Source organism: Pieris napi, chromosome 20, assembly GCF_905475465.1.
Source record: "Pieris napi chromosome 20, ilPieNapi1.2, whole genome shotgun sequence".
Taxonomy (NCBI): domain Eukaryota; kingdom Metazoa; phylum Arthropoda; class Insecta; order Lepidoptera; family Pieridae; genus Pieris; species Pieris napi.
In genome coordinates this window covers 10876683-10895066 of record NC_062253.1, presented here as the reverse complement: position 1 = coordinate 10895066, position 18384 = coordinate 10876683, and the positions used below count along the sequence as shown (strand labels likewise).

The 18384-nt window shown below is 33.3% G+C and overlaps 1 protein-coding gene across 1 annotated transcript in view; it reads right to left on the bottom strand.

Moving 5' to 3' along the window:
• Positions 1-1532: 1532 nt before the first annotated feature.
• Positions 1533-18384, bottom strand: part of LOC125059559 (galanin receptor type 3) — a 30495-nt gene continuing 13643 nt past the window's right edge. The window contains exons 2-5 of the mRNA XM_047664034.1: positions 5138-5262; positions 3757-3932; positions 2957-3098; positions 1533-2362 (exon numbers count right to left, since the gene is read on the bottom strand). Of these exons, the coding sequence (XP_047519990.1) occupies positions 1683-2362; positions 2957-3098; positions 3757-3932; positions 5138-5243 (1104 nt within the window). The 5' untranslated portion in view covers positions 5244-5262 and the 3' untranslated portion in view covers positions 1533-1682. The remainder of the gene's footprint in view (positions 2363-2956; positions 3099-3756; positions 3933-5137; positions 5263-18384) is intronic.

Genomic DNA, 18384 nt, shown 5'->3' with positions numbered 1-18384 from the left:
TAGAATTTTTTTAGGAAAACGGTTGACCCTAAAGGCCATCTCTGCAACTTCCCGCTAACTCCATACCTAAACGCTCAACATTTCACTTATTTTGTTTTTGAGCTCTTCGAGCTCAATAGTACGAATTTTGTGTTATTTTGAGTCCTCCGAGCTCAAAAAGATAGCTTCTTACGCGTTTACGTAAAAAACCCACATTTTGAAAAATCTCACGTGAGATTGGGGTTGGGGGAGGGGGTTGAATAAAATCTCACGACATCTCACCAGGGGGGAGGGAGATACAGATAATTTTAAAAAACAGCTCACGTAATTTATGGCCGCCCTTAGGGGGCCACTGAAAATGTTTAGAAAATGAGAAACGTAATGTAGAAAGTTGCCAGTACTTTTATTGTTTTTCGAAGCAATCTCTGTTCCTCTCTACACATCGTCGCATTCGATGGCACTACTGAGAAAAGCAGTGGGCCCATTCTTCCTTAGGGGGTCTCTTCTATGGCATTTTCGTACGCTTTCACCGCATCTTCAGGGCTCGCAAAGCGCATACCTCGAATTATAATTATATTTAGTTGTTGGGAATAAATGAAAGTCGCAGGGCACCAGGTCAGGACAGTATGGCAGATGACTGGTGATCTCGACACCTGCCATAGTCAAATATCTAATAATAACATATCCAAAAATAGGTCTTTGGATTTTCTAACTACTTACTTACTTAATCAATAAAGGTTTTAAGCAAACCTTGATAACTCTAATAGGAGGATAGTTCCCGTACGTAAATCTTAATTTTCCACCATATTATGTCTCAATTATCAGGGACAAGGACAAAACTGTGAAAATGTTGGAAGCCTCCCCCTTTCGTCGTGACTTTAACCCTTCTCACTATAATTTATTGTTACCTTTTCGTCGCGCGTTCTGCAACAATATCTGACATTTAAACGGGATTTCATTAATTTTGATAGCTATGTCACGTTAATAAAAAATAACAAAAGCATTTTTAATATATTACACACAATTTAGTTTTTAATTTAGTTATGTTTATTATTGTTATTTTTTTCTTTTTAGTTTTTATCAATTGAAATTTTTAGTTATTATTATTTATTTATTCATTTTTTTTATTTTGTGGTTGTTTAATTTTTCCCTTTAATAGATTGCTTATGTTCTTATGTAATTTATGTGTATGTGTGTTAAATTTGTGATGTCATATTTTTTTGTATTTTTTAGGCATACGTACATTGTTTTAGAACGTATAAATAAATAAATAAATTAACAACATTTTTCGAGATGTAATATTAATCTAAGCTTTACATTATTTACGGTGTAGTTACTTGTACTTTAATATTACATATTTTAATGACTTACTTAATAAGAATCTTACTTCTACAGTAAGAGTATAAGTTCGCGTAAGTAAGTACTTACTTACTTACGCGAACTTATGAGCTTGAAAAAAATTGCTACCGCAAGTGTTGTTCTCTGTTTAGTCGGTTATCACCTCATTACTTACTTATAGCGCTATTAACGAGCAATAAAACAAAAACCAGTGTTTCATACACTTTATTGCTTCACGGATATTATTCTCCATAAAATCTTATACAACCATATTTATAACGATGAATAGAGCACGCTCATGCGAGTAGACTATACGAGGCACTGAAAGACAGGAATCACAGATCAAAGAGTTTAGAAAAGTAGTATCAATAGAGGAAACTGGAAGGAGGGGGCCGCGGGGAGGGCGCAGGACGAGCAAGGCGAGGGTGGAACGCTCCCAACGCTGCCTCGTTTGTTGATGAAGGCCTTTCTTCCCTAACCCTCAACTGAGGAATACGCCATGCAGCGCAAGCTGCAGTGAGCGCATGCCTGTTTAATACCCAATACGCTGCGGCATTCATAGCGGAATGTGCATGGCCTAATAACAAGGCATACTGCGATATCACTAAGGGAGCATTTAGACCGAACGCGCTGCATATCACTATGGCTGCAAAAGGACACCAGCAGGCTGCGAATATAGCAGCGATTCCTATGAGGACATTTCCTAATCTTCTACGGGATCGAAGCGTTGACGTTTGCGGTTGTGGACCGAGGAGGCTCGGCTGTAGTTTCTTGGATCTGACGTCACCGACGTCAACTGCGTCTCGTCTTTCTCGAGGGCCGACGCCAGCTACGATAATCACATGTGTCGGTCGTCGAATCAAAGGAACTGGTAAAGGCAATTCTCCATGTGCAGCCCGCGCCGTGAGGGACAGAGCTGTGAGCTTCACGCGGACACCCCAATGACATCTTGTGACTGCAATCACTGGCACGCAGAATGTGACTACTGCGTGCGCTGCGGCCAACGGTGGGCACGATAGACACGTCGCTATTACGGTTACTCCACCTGCAAAAGGTTACTTAAATTATATTTAGTCTCAAAAATTTATAAAAAATCAGTAATCAATCAAATCAAATCAAAATACGTTTATACAGTTTAGATGCGTCTTAGGGCATGTTTATGAATGTCAAAAATGTTTACAAAATTCGCGAAAGAGCAAGACAACGCCATCCGTTCTCAAACCTACCAGGAGGCCTTGTTCTGAGAAGAACGGGCAAGAAACTCAGCAAGTTTTACCCTCCCTCTACATAACAATTATTCAAAGGAAAATGTCATAAACCACAAAGTCATTAAAGTTACATAAGTAAAAAAATTAAAATCTGTTCTGTGATTTACCACATTCACCATCGCACACAACACTTCAAAGATAACAAAACAAATTATAACAATATAATTAGAACTATGGCCAAGCGCTTTTTTTCTTCTAGGTAGTCATTAACTGTGTAGTAACCTTTACATCAGAGCAGTACAATTTTAATCAAGTTGAATCAAGAGGGCGTCAATGTCCGACATATTTTAATGACGTATGACAAATTGTGGCTTGTAAAATATATCTGACCAAAAATCAGAGAATGTTATATTCATTTGTTCAATATTTACCCAGTATGAGAGCGGATATCCAAACAACAGCCACAGCGAGGAAAGGTCTGGCACATAAAGAGCCGCGACCACGCCTCACCGCACCACATCGGTCCGCTGCCATGGCAACCAGAGATAGAGTACTGGCCGCCACAGGGAACGACTGGCCACCAGCGAATACAACAATACAAGGAAATTGTTGTGTTAGATTACAATAGACAGTGCCTTTTAAAGAGCATTTAATTACTTTAATAATGATATTATATACGAAGCTGATTTCGCGGACTTCGCTAAGGCAATACATTGCATTCTCAAATCAGTATTGTTAAGCTTTTCTTTTCTTAAAAATATAAATAACTGAGTTATAACGAAAATAAGTTTGGAATTTAATTCAACGACTAACGACGTCAACAACTCAAACATCATTAAAAATATGTCATAGAATTATGAAGTAAAATATTTTTCAGAAAACCACTATAAAATGCATTCAATATAAATGAAATTTGGGTCATTTCAACAAGATAACATTAATGAAAGATAAATTTACCCGCGACTCTATGAAATTTATTGAATTAAAATGAAATTACTTGAGAATAAACGCCGCACCGGACTGAAAACTATTAAGTGGCTGTTTCAGCTTAATATCCAAAGCTTGCTTTTAAACTCGTTTCTTAATAAGTTCAAACTTATACAAGTCTCAAGTAAAACTTTTTAATGTATAAAGCTACAGGATTCAACTTTTACATTGCACCGGTGTCTATTTGTAATATTTATTTATTAAATCTTCTATGATTTCTTTTCATTTTAAAAAATAAGTATACCTCAATATAAAATGTAACATGGCAAGGGGATTGCTGGTGGTGCACAGCTCGTGTAGCGGCCAGTGGTGCGCTAGCTGCGCACACCAAAAGGTCAGCTGCGCACGCGCTTAGTAATTGCGGTGTGCGCAGTCTTGACGCGCCGCCACTTGCCAATGCCGCCATTAGACTTACATTACCTGAAAAAACAACATAAATTTATCGTCTTTGACTTATTCTGAAAATGAGAAGTGTGTTTCGCACGTCTCCTAAGGGTGATTAAACAGTATTTTGGACTTAAAACTATAATGATGACGACAGGACGAAAATTGTGATGAATTCTAACTGAACAATTAATAAGTAATAACGATCGAAGGTTATAAAATGGTCAAATAATTTTTACTACTAATGTTATATTCCCGTGATTCAAACTTATGGAAAGGCGCACTCATAGTGCAAAAACTATCTATTGAAAATTGAAAAGTGAAAGTTAAAGATAAATAAATAGTTATATTTCCTTAAATATTTTCCAGAGTTATTATTTAAAAATGCTTTCCTATTATATATCTTACACCAAAACGAAGACGTATTTTTTGTTTGTTACGCCGTCGTTTCCAAGTCGCAAATTATATTTAAATTTTTACTTAGCTAGTGCCGCGAAGCCAGTACACGTGACCTTCTCCCTTAGAAGAGGAGACTGCCCACCTGTAATTTTGGACCAATGTATTCTGCCCCACAGCGACCATGTAAGATATCTTGGCTTACACATTGACCGTGGATTAACGTGGAAGCACCACATCAAATGTAAAAAGCAGGAGCTACAGCTAAAGTACAACAGAATTTACTGGATGCTAGGAAGAAACTCAAGACTTTCTCTGGATAACAAACTTCTTATATATAAAGTCATCCTAAAGCCCATTTACACATATGGCCTCCAACTGTGGGGCAGCGCAAGTGATACCAACATAAATATACCCCAGCGACAACAGAACACGATCCTAAGAGCAGTTGCCAAAGTACCATGGTACATAACCAACAACGAAGTTCACGAAAACCTTAAAATGAGAACTATTAAAGAGGAAATCCGGAGACTAGCAGCTAAATATAAAGAGCGGTTAAGCTGTCACCCGAATGAACTTGCTCGCCAACTCACCATTAGACAGTATGTGAGTCGACTAAAACGTCACCATATTCTAGAGCTAGAAGACCGGCAGTAGCTCTAGACAGAAGATGAGTAGATGCTTCCAATGGGAAGTCACTCCACATGACAGCACCACAGAAAAAAATCGTTTATAGCCTTGGGGCTGATTGCAAATAACCTCAGAAAAAAAAAATTTATTTATCATAAGTATATACTGTAACACGTCTAGAGACACAGATGAAATAACCAAAAATAGGTACTGACCAATAATGCCAATGACAGACACTAGCACATAGAGCACGATCAGCACGGCTAAATGGGCCGGCGACCGATCCTCGTCCGCCCCCTCCGCGCTCCAGTTACCGTACATTGCGATGCATCACTGGAATCTGAAAAATTCATTGAATGTTTTGGTCTCAGTTAAATAAAAGTGATAAACTAATTTATGATCAATAACGATGTTTTGCGTTTAAATTTATGTAACTTATGCCTTATGATAACACAGTGATTGTTCATTAGAAAAATTTAAAACTTGTCAAAGTAGTAAAATTACAACAAGTTCACGGCACTGCGACGTTGTCGGACCGTGCAAAGATAGTAAATCAATTTCGATATTATTTTAATTTGATTTTTTTTTTTAATTTTAGCTTATTTCTTTTAAATGTTTGCAACGTTGTAGTACCAATAGTAACAGTCAGTTTAATTTATTCATATTGTCTCCAAAAAAATGTAAATACATACTGAGGATACCTCCACTATATAATAGAAGTATATATATATATTGCTATAAAAATCAAAAGATGTCTTCTCAACGTAGTGAAAATGAATCTAAAAGGGTTTTCTAATCGTGAATCCCAAGAGGAAAATCGCAAAGATAACGACGTAACGAATGAATCGCTTTGTCTAGACAACATCGCGCTGCAGTTTTAGTTTTCCCTCGCTTTTCTACATTTTCACACCCGCCAATAACCTTGCGGTAATTTTGCAACGTCTAGTAGCTATTTAATGTTAACTTTATTTTATTTGTAGTGAAGTAAACATTTTAAAGTGTAAAAAGGGTATACTTAGATAATATATATGTAGGTATGTAACGAAATGTTTTGAGAGTAATATTCAAAAATGGAATCTTTGCGAGTGACGCTCTATGTGAGAACAAACCGTCATAGTCTTTCTGTTAAAAATTATTCGACCCTCGTCCGTCCAAATTCATAATCGAGATCCGTTTATAGACGGAGCAGCGCCAGTACCCTGTAACTGTTTCAAAAGAGTAGTACTTTCAATATCCGTGGCGCTGATGTTGCAACGTCGGCTGCGCGCGATGCAAATACATCACAATAAAATTGAAGAAATACTTATGAATCTAATATTTTGTCTACAAAGACTTTATTTAAGAAAATGTATCAATCTCTATCCATCTCTTTAAAAGTAATTACTCTCTCGAGTCTTGACACGTATACGCACTTGAGAACTTCATAACCTCACAAATGTATTACGTAAGCACCTAATCATTAATTATGTATAGGATACATAAGTAATTAAGACAAAGAATCATCTCTAAAACCTCTTACCATGGTAATGAAGATTCCATTGAATTACAACCATGTGTTTATCTCTCTTATTTCACGATGAGTCACAATGGCATTTATATTTCGTCTGTAAAAGACTGACCAACGATTTTATTATCTATAGTAAGTCGTTAGTGTAACACAAAGATCATATTTTAGGTGTCGCGCTAAAATAAGTGTTTGAATCACTAAACTTAGTCTGAAGTCTATAAACCAATTGAAAAGTGAAAACAATTTTTATTTTACGCATGTCAACAATTTTGCGAGCACAAAAGATATTTGAATTTAGAAAAATTAAAGCGCCATAACTTACCCCAACGCGAAAAGTTTCGCAAAAATTATTTTCTTAAATGCTATTAACGTTTTTATTTTTTCTGAAGTGTCCTTTTATGAAATATTTTACATTGAACTTTTTAAGTATGACGTTATGGCAGCTTTATTAAATTTTACGACTTGTAATATAGGCTTCAATTTCGCCATTCTTAATGCTAAAAGAGAGATTCTTTTTAATGTAATAGGAGGCAAACGGGCAGGAGGCTCACCTGATGTTAAGTGATGCCAGAAGGCTCGCAAGTGCGTTGCCGGCCTTTCAAATGTTTTGATTTTGTCTTTTTATTCCATTAGGTAACATAACTCTATTCAGGCATACATTGTTATCGGAAATACTAAAATCATGTATTATAACTTTGTATATTTTCTGTCTCGTTTCAGTTTCTTTGTATTTCTCTTGTACTCGTTGGTTTGTGATTTAGTGAAAGGTTAAGGTTTTTGTTAAAAATAGTAAATACTTTTGTGCGAAAAAGAAGATACGGATAACGGGCTGAAAATTTTTCTATAAAGCTTTTGTCGTTCCTATACAAAAAATAGTTTATTACTCACTTTTCACGACATGTATCTACACATGAAATTCAAACCTACTTTTCATGTGACCTTCATCAAAAAAGGGAATTAATATGTTTTCGAATCACGTACGTCTTAGAACGCCTCCTAAATCCAAATAAGTATATAAATAAGCGAGTGAATATATTAACGAAGAAGGTTTTAAGATGGATTGGGCCTAGCCCTGACACTTGCAAATAATGTGATCATTACCATATTGTACCTTTTACATCGGTTCGTTTTGGAAGAAAAATTTCCAACTATTGCCTTGTACCTTTTGAATTATTTTTCGTTATGGTTTTATAGATAGGTCGTATACGGAAGAAAATCCTGAGTCTGGGTCTGAATACACGGCCTCAGAGCCAATACGCAAACACAAAATACATAATATACACGTTTGTCTAAATGTATAATAATAGTAAAGTATCGTGAAGTGCGCTCAAAGCTGCTTTGAGTAATGGAATCTCTAGTGTTCCCTTTCAAAAGAGTTTAAAATGTAATTTTATAAAGGCTTTCAGCTCTAGTTTAATTAATATTCTGATGAGTTTATTAAAACAATTATGAATAAATTGCAAAGTTTATAGTAGAAATTTGCGTTTTTAGTTTAAAATTATTTTTTCCGAGCTAAGAAAAGGATAATTGAAGTAGAAACAGTGTACCTCATGGCGGCAAAGAACTCGCAGTCTTGCATTTAATGAATCCTGATTTCTACTTTTTACATATTAAACCAACATGGCCAACAATATATGAGTACATAGAGACAATATTATTACTTGTAATATAAATTTTATCAATCTGTTTTGGTAAAACCTTCCAAAAAAAATATATTTAAAAAAACCGTTCGGAAACGCAGCAGAAATTTTTCTCCCAGGTTATACTAAATCAGTGTCCAAATTTTACTCATTACTTCCCTACCATTAAACATCTATCGCTAAAACCTCTTCGGGATGTCCTCTTGGGATTTGAACCGACAAATTTTCAGGCGTCCTTTCACAATACAATTTAGACTAAACTTAACAAACGACACATTCAATACCCTATTATGTTGACATAGAGTTTGAAATTGAATACATTATGCAATTTTAAGACGTTTACAAGTGTAAGGATTAAGTGGAGGTCTCTTAATTTGTAGGACCCAAGGGTACTGTTACGTAAAGTAGCTGTTACCTTAGGACGGATTTAATTTGAATAAGATTTTTGGTATAACTTGAAACTTAATTAATCTTCACTGTTTTAGTTAAGTTTTATTAAATTCGTAATAAAGTAGTAGCAAATGCCGCCAGAGTTGCTCTTTTTGTTGTAAAGTTTAGTTTTAATGGGATATTAAAAAATGTGTTCTTTTTCAAGGAATAACACACAAGTTTATGGAAAAATGCCATCAATAGGGTTTAATTTTCTCTTTGTATAATATCATGATAAAATCACCCTAAACAAGACCATTCTGTATAAATATTTTTTATAACAATATGATTTTATTATTCAAATTCATTAATAATAAATAAAAAGTGTACTATACAACGTTTATGGAATTGAATTGTAATTATTTTTCTATTTATGTTACAGGAGGCTCATCTGATGTTAAGTGAAGAATTGTTACGCTCTTTTCTTGAAGGACCCTAAGTCGAATTGGTTCGGAAATACTTCAGTGGGCAGCTGGTTCCACATAGTGGTGATGTTAAGGTTTGTAAAGGATATAAATTGCGTTTATATCCTTTTTAAGGCTTTATATAAAAGTAATTAAATGTGAATTATTTTCTTATATAATCCTTCTATTCTCTCTTCCTATTTCTATTTTATCCATACCACGAGAAGAATTCTTAGATCGTAAAATTCGTGTGCGTAACGTTAACCTAATAGAGCCTCCTTTGAGAGCCAAGAGGGTTGTGACGAAATAGTTAACTCAGTTCAGCAGTCAACAATGAGATCAATAGCGACTATTGGTCTCCTAACTTCATTCATAGGGTGACAATGCTTAATAAAATCCCTTGCATTTTGAAAGTTTCTATGTTGTCCTTTTAAGCTCTGTGTCTAGTTTTACATGTAACGTTGTTATCCATGATAATTCCCTAAAATCACATATAATAAGCTATTTCTTTTAGTTTTCTATTTATCAAGTTTTAAATTATTATTACGGAGGTTAAAGTTAATATTTTAATATTTTATAACAGTATCTTGGTTCAAGTGCATAGATGCTAATTAAAGATTTAAGTTGGTTGACATTACTGGTGACCCCAGAGCCATTGTTTTCTCCCTCAACTTGTAGCTATTGCAATACAGCTAGGAAATGCTGCCAGCATTAATGAAATACTGCCAGAGAATAAACTTTTAAAATTTGTTTTGGACTACTATTATGGATTTATTATTATTATGTAAGTTAAGCGTGTAAGATAAATTGCTGTGTTTCATTTGCAAATCTAAAACGTCCTTATAAAAAAGATTCTACTATTTTAATGAATTGCGTTATTATATTAAACATCGAGAATCTACTTGAATCGTTTACAAAAATAACGATTGTGTCAACTTAGTCATAGATTTTTGTGTATTTACGTGATATCGACTAAGATTTACTCTTCCTCTAAGATAAGACAGATATGGAGAGGTATGAGTAAGATATATTACATCTAGTTTAAAAAAAGTTACAATAAACATTTGTTTTTTAGGTGAAGTGAAGTGAAAATTGTTGTTAAGATCGTTTTACATCAGCATTCGTAAATGTATTAAATGCTTCCACGAATACTTAAAAGTCTTGTCGCCCAACTGCCACACTCGCTACTACATTTTGTCGCCGCCAACGAATTCAATTACGACGCATGAAAGAAAAAGCCCAGTGGAATTGGTCACACATTTAATCGAAGTATTAGTACTGTGTTAAAACACAACATTTCAGTCTCAAATATATATCGTTTTTAGGTTTTGACTAAGTCAAAGAAGGTTACAGGAACCTAATTATTCGATAGTGAAAAAATTAATATGTTACTTATAATACCACGTATATAATGTCGTTAAGAGCAGATTTGGCCAAGCGGCTTCAGCCTGCACTCTCATTCCTGAGGTCGTAGGTTTGATCCTCGACTGTGCACCAATGGACTTTCTTTCTATGTGCGCATTTAACATTCGAACGGTGAAGGAAAACATCGTGAGGAAACCGGCTTGCGTTAGACCAAAAAATTCGACGGCGTGTGTCAGGCACAGGAGGCTGGTCCTATTAGATAACAAAGGATCATGAAACAGATACAGAAATCTGAGGCCCAGACCTAAAAAGGTTGTAGCGCCACTGATTGATTTTTTATGTAACATCGTTCAATATAAGAGAATCCGCAGCTAGTGGACGTCATCGTACGATTAATTGGAGTTGGCAATAGTTTCTCCTGTAAATTGGCAATGACGCGCGCCGTTGATATAATTTGTAAACTTTGTAAGGAAACTTCCTTAACAGCCTTATTCGAGCGGAGAATATGACGTTTAAGGTTTGCTATACACGCACAATCGTTAGAAATAAAAACTTTTTTTCAATAATATAATATAAATATATATTAAAGTGTATAAAATAGCATCTATTCCAAAATAGCATAATTCATAATTAATTAATAATTCATATATTCATAAAAAATTGATTTATTCATATAGGTTACACAATTTATATACACTTACGAAGGTACATAAAAAAATGTTGCCACTGCTGTAACCATTACGCCGGTCCCCTTATCACACCTTACTAATTAACTCAAAAAAAAAACATAAACATTTAGCCTCTAGGAATACACCCTAATCCAACACAACAGTGGGAACAACGCGCAAACACGTAGCTTGAAACTACGTGAATCAAAGTAGAAATAATAAATACACGACTTCAAATCTATGAAATGATTCTTTTAATGATAATTTCAAACTATGTTTCTCGCGTAGGACCTCTGGAGTTCCATTTCCTAAAAAGATAATAAATTATACTTTACGCGTTGTATGTACTCTTATATCTATTACAAATGTAAAGCACTTGATAACAAAAGTTTCTATGTGTTGAGGCAATTAGGACTAATGCGGGATAATCATACTGAGATTATGTAAGGGATATCTTTGAGATGATCAATAATTACATGCAGGTTTGCTTTACACCTTGATAACTAAGATTCATGGATGTCGTATTGTCCGCATAGATACTTACTACCGAAAGCTACTTTCTTGCTCACGAATTCTGCCCTTGAATAAATCTAAAAGTATTATTAACTTATAAGCAAACAGTATTAAAAATACACGTAATAGTAAAATTTGTTTTTAATCCTGTCTCTGTATACATTGGAGAACGATAATTGTTTCATCAGGAATTGAACATAGAACTTCTAGATTATAAGCTATGTGACCAGCACTGTGGAACAGACGTGTTCAGTGACATAATGCTCAGCCAGGGTCAGTTACAAACAGAACACACACATAAAATGTACCTTATTCCTTTTTTTCTTTCTTAAATTTTTATTTTCGATTATTATTATTATATGTGTTTCGTTAGTAATCAATATTATGTCTATGCCGCTATTGATACAATGTGCTATTGAGGTTATCACAAATAGTTTAACATGACTTAAGAATTTTATTTCTAGTCGTCTGAGTGCAGAGTCGTCATAATCCGCAAAGAGTAATTAAATTCGAAAATTTACGTTTACGAGTTGAGGCCATAAACGTTGCTTTATCATGCATAATATACGTAACACAGAAATATAAAATACAAACGTACTAAAGTGTTAGTAGTTCTTATAGCTCTTTTAACTTTTTCATTACTTTATTAAATTTACTAAATACCTTTGCATATATCAAAGGAACCTACTCTTTTTCTGTTATTATTAGGTTATAACTATTACTATTAATTATTTTATAAAATAATTGCTTCTTTACCTACCCTTATGATATAATTTACTAATTAACTACGTTTGTTAAAAATAATATAAATTAGTGGCCAATACTAAAAGTTCACTTATAACTTTAGTACCTAAAGTGCTCTGTGCGTATATTCTTTAATAATTATTATTAATGATAATCTTCAGCTGAAGAACATAGACCATCAAAAGCTTTGCATAGTAAAATTGAAGTGGTATATATTTACTTAATTCAATCGCAAATGAAGCTATGTTCAGATTAACCAATGAGCGGAAGCGTTTCATATCAATTAAGCCATAACAAAAACAACAATACAAATTGAAAATACAAATTCAATTAACGATCATTGTTTGGGCTTTTAAAAATATAGAATCCATCTGTTCAGCGTTTCAAATGTGAACAATGGGTTGAAAACAGAGATGAATACGGTTTAAATAATAGTTAATACAATTTTCAAACTGTATTTAATATGTTTTGTCACACATTGTTCGTTTCGTAATACAGTTTTTGCCGTGATATACAAATATGCTAGAGGCTTCATGACACCGGAAACCCTTGCTGACCCTTGCCGATCCTTGCCGGTCAAGTGTCAAGGGAGGAGTTAAAACAGAGTATGTTAGACATCACTTCATTGTCGTTGATAAATGTAGATTATGTTACCTATATGAAAATGAATTTAGTAAAATTCAACCGACTTCAAATACCAGTCAATTAGGAAGGTATATCTGAAAAACTATTAAGACGGTCGTGATGAAATTTAAACTGTCCTCTAATATTCCAAAATATACCCATTCAAAAAGGATTATCTCTTTGTGACTTTAAGTATCCGAGAAAACTGGCGGATAAACAATTCGCTTACGAAATTTAGCACACGTGCTTGGAAAGTTTAATAAATAATCTTTTTTTTTAAAGAACAGGCGGCAAACTCATACTCGCGAACGCTGACTGGTCGTACTTGAATTCGTGTATGCGGTGATGTTAGTTATTTCGACTATGTGTTTGCGGGATGTTCTCACGAGAATATACGTGCGTGCTCCTATCTCACCATGCCTCCTGCTGATAGAGGACAAATCTTTGTTTTTAATTTATGTTATTATTATTAATTACTTAATATGTCACGTGGAACATGGTTTAATGGTTGCAGCTCCTTACAAACTCTGTATAAAACAAAAAACTTAAAAGCATTTCATATTTATATATATATATATTTTTTCTTTTTTTTTGATGTTCATAAGAGAATCATACTAAAATAACATAAAATTTTATTAATATCTATAACGTTTCTTTAGCTTTCATTTATTTAGTATCAATGATGTTTTGATAACAATACAAAAATAAACAAATGATATAAAATTATTTAGTTTGCAGAGGTAACATTGATTACAACAAAAAATTTAATTTGTGGCTTTTATCTTGTAAAAACTTCCAAACGTTTTTCTAAAGTGCGTATGAAAAAGTTCTCTAACTTCGTCGGTTAACAAATGCTAAAGTCGCAATTTTCATCGAAGTTCTGAGCCAGTTGACTATTTGTTAACACGACTTTCACAAAAAGTAATTGATTCAACAGAACGTGACCAAATTATTTGTGAGTCGAGTAATGAACCTTTGGTATCCGTCGCAAATCAAATAAACCCCGGGCAAATGGTTTAACAGGGCCCTTTTATAATTGTTATTTGTAATTGTAATGAAGCAAATAGAGTATTTGATTACAGTTATTTTATGGTTCAGCGTTATACATTATTTAAATATGTTTTCATAAATTTGTATAAAAAAGATTTTTCTTTTACTTATAAGTAACATTTAGTCTGTTTGTGATTTATATTTCTTTAAATATAGTATTGAACTCCTCGTCTGGAGCTGACCTCGCCCATCTGTAAAATCAATAGTGATTTCAGTTTAGTGCGTGAATAACTGGTTATTAATAAGTTTGTCTATAAATGGATTTACCATCGAGAGTGTTCAGAGGAGTTGTTCGGATTAATACCTGCAGCTTGTTTCATCATCGGACGTCAAGGCAGAATACATAATTCCACCCGTATCACCTCGACGTCTGCCGTTCCACAACTGAGCGTTTTTCAACGTTTAAAATCTGATGTTACCTAAAGGAGAGATATATTTTGCTCCATGTAAAATTTAAAGTTTTCACTTTATGGCATTTGGATTGATGCCAAAACATTTATCTGAAATTCGCTTGAAAAATTACGATATTTTCAGGTCGTTTTTCCAAAATCCTATCTCCATTCCTTACAAACATTAGGTTTAGGTGAGTAAAGCCTAGGTTTTGAATATAAGGATCAGTATCTAAATTGGAAAACGATATTATCAAGTTTATGAATGCTGAAATTATTTTACAAGCGAGATATTTTTTTCAGTCTTCTTATATTTCTACAGACTCTGATTAATAAAAACGCTGTAAGATAAATCTATTCATCAGTAAATAAATTCGTCTGGGAACGAATTGAAAACAATCTTTAATTACGGGAAAAAGGATATTCGATAAAAAGGTTTGTTAGATGTTTGTAAAAGTAATTGGTAACTGTTTAAGCCACCTGATAGCGGTGCTTTATTGAGCCGAAGTTTATTTTAAAATTATATTGCTAATTTGTTTAATAGTAGGTTACTATTTAATTAGTAAAACTTTAATTATTCTCAGAATTTACGTGCAATACCATAGTAAAGATCCATTCAAAAATGACAATCAAACTAGCTTCATGTGATCTATAATCACATTTTTTTGACATATCTGACAGAGCTCAAGACGAGATTGTATCTTAAGATACAGAACCGGTGAGTAAAAATTATGTATTGAGTAATACAAATACGTCATTTACAAACTAAATATTCGTGTACGAATTACGCAATTAGTACTAATAATTTGATGAAAAAGTAATTATTATATGAAGAAATCCGTAAGGACTTACAACGTCTAATTGAACATGAACTCGTTTGAAGTTAATACGAGAATACAAATTGGACAAATTATATCCGTGGATTCATTATTCGCACACAAAACTCCTTTGTGTTTTAACTAGGTCAATGTGTTTGATACTCCAGTTTCAACAGGTATTGCGTGGGAAAAATATTTCAAAATTCAAACAAAATTTAATCCTATATTTTTATTAGTGGCTGTATGTCCGACGTAATTGAGATGAGTGGGCTGGCTCTGTCGGGGCTAAGATGACAGACTAATTTCATTTTGTTTAGAATTTGTTTTTCTGTGAGTACTCGCACAGACAAAATATTTTAAATGTACTCCTTAGTATTTGTCGGAGCTTTTTTTACTACATTGGAACCTATATTTATGAGAGTACAAACGATGTATAGGTTATTTAATAGTTAAATACTATTTTACTTTAATAAAATTACGCAACTGAATACTACGAATGGCGAAAAGACAAATAACGAAGTGTTTTTTTTTTTAAAGTTGGTATGATCACAGGCTTAACAAAGTACTAGAATAATTTTAAAGAAAAAATTACCCTTTATACTTACAGAATTGATATCTATATTGATTCACTTTGTAATGAAACTTTCAGCATTGGGAATAGTACTCTTAACAGGTACCTTTAACTACCACATTGTGTCATTAGAACAGGCCCAAAACTATATATAACATTGACTATTTAATTAAACAAAATATATATCTACGAATAACTTATTAGACAACTTAAATGCCTTTTATTACTTTATTTTGTTTTCAATGGTTAATCACATGTATAAATTCGGTAAAAAATGAAAAAAGTCCGTGATGTAAAGCGATTTAATTGAAAAACAACTCATTATACGTACGACATCTACGACATTTCGCTGTGTTGTTTTCCAAATGTTCCTATGTTATGTATCAATATTCAAACCGTTTATGCTCTGCGGTCTTATATCCCTTAGCATTTCGTTTAAGAAAAAATATTGTGTTACTAATTCAAAAGGAGTAGGTACATAGACTTATTTTAAATTATATAAAAAAAATCAGTGGAGTCCAACCTATTCTTTTAGATCTGGGCCAATCTGATAGGCAAGTAGGTTATTAGCCTCCTGTGCCTGACACACACTGTTAACTTTTTGGGTCTAAAGCAAGCCGGTTTCCTTAGGATGTTTTCCTTCGCCGTTCGAGCGAATATCAATTGCGCACATAAAAAGTACGTCCATTGGTAACACTGCTCTTTTAAATTAAATACTTATGTTAATAAATATGCCACGATATACAGATTACATAATACATAGTAAATGCCTAATTCTAGGTTTCTCATGCATATTCAATAAGGAGAACAGACAACAAACGGTTTCAATTTGAAATTGTGATCCACAATAATCACACGCAGAGTGTGTCACCGAGCTTCAGTTATCCTTAGTTTGGTTGATTTAATTCTTAGCTAATTTATATATAAATAAGAAAATAGTCATGAATAGTCATATATATAGTCATAATAGTCATTTATTTATTTATTGGAAACTAAACAGATACATCACTACAGAAAAATAAAATAAATGTAAAACATAAAATAAATACACATTGGACATATCCTCAAAAAAACGTTTCACTAATAAAAAATAGTCATAAAAGTCATAGTCGAATATGGATACTTGTGTGCCATAATAGTGCATTTTGAATGTGTTAACCATATTTTAAGAATTATTCAAGATAGACAGGAAATTTCATACGCGATTAGGTAGTTAGCGACTGATTTAAGCAAGCGCAGTGACAGATCTCTATTATTCCGACTGAATATCTTAATATATATATTTCTTGTGTGCGTGTGTATGTGACTGAACTCCTCCTAAACGACTGGACCAATTTTGATGAAATTTTTTGTGTGTCTTCAAGGGGATCTGGGAATGGTTTAGATTCACAAATCAGCCCGCCAGATGTTAAGGGTAGTCCACCCCTAAATTTTTATTATTATTTTTTAGACGAAATTTTTAATTTCTATTTTTTTATGATACAGCATTAAAAAATACATACAACCCCTAACTTTCACCCCTCTACGATCAACCCCTATTTTTTTATTATAAATAATATACATGGCGAAACGACGTTTGCCGGATCAGCTAGTATCTAAATATATTTTAATTATGTATTCTTAATTCGGTTGTAATGATATTGATAGGCACTTTAAGGTGAAGGTAGTTCGGTAGGTGTTGTTTCTGTTGGAGCTGGCAACCTAGCAAAAGTTATGTTTTTTCTGGATTAAAATATTCTTATCACTTACGTCCAGATCCTAGAACCATTAATTAAACTCAAAGAATAGTAAATTTTATTTAAAAAATCAAACATTTAACTCACAAAGATAAAAACATATTATATTATTATATATATTATATAATATTATTATATATATTATATTATTATTATAACCCCTTTTTTAATTTTATATCAACTGTATACATATTTGGCAGACGAATACGAAATTTATCTTATCCTATTAAACTATCTTATCATTGCATTTACCATTCACGGTCCCTGTTATAGAAACGTAAAAGTCTATCTACAGTAGATAGATACATTGTTAATACCGCTATTGTATATATGACATTTACATAAGTGCCATGTTCACTCTTCAAGACGTAAAACATTTTCACGTCTAAACTGAAAGCAACCCATTAGAAGAAAAATAAAACGTGAAAAGCGTCGTCATAAAATATTTACACTTTTCAATGTGTGATCTTAATATTGAGGAATAAAAACATCATTCAAAACAAACGAATGCTATATGGAGATAAAAACTGTAGTTTATTGTAGTCCCCAATGTATTACGAGGCAAAATCATTCGCTGGTTTCAAAAGTCATAGACATTGCAGCAAGAAACTGAAGACGGCCTTGAATAAGCTTGACTTAATATGGACGCCACCAAATAGCAATAGGACTATAGGAGTAACTACTTCTTTAATTTCAATTCATTGTTACATCAAGTAACTCTTAGTCGTTGAATATCCAGAATACTGGGTCCTGTTAATCTCACTTAAATATCCTTTAATGTACAATAAATTGGAAACCAGACGTGACCTACTATTTACTGAAAGTCTTGCGGGGGGTAGAGTGTTCCAAGAACTAGGTTTCTTTGTACCTATGGGATATGTGCGAAGGTTATTTGCGATACCATTGGCCAGAACCAGTCTGTTGCACAGGTACCCATTATCAAAGATGTTGTGCTTCATGAATGCTGTAGTTTGTAAGAATAATGTATGTATTTCTGTAATAAA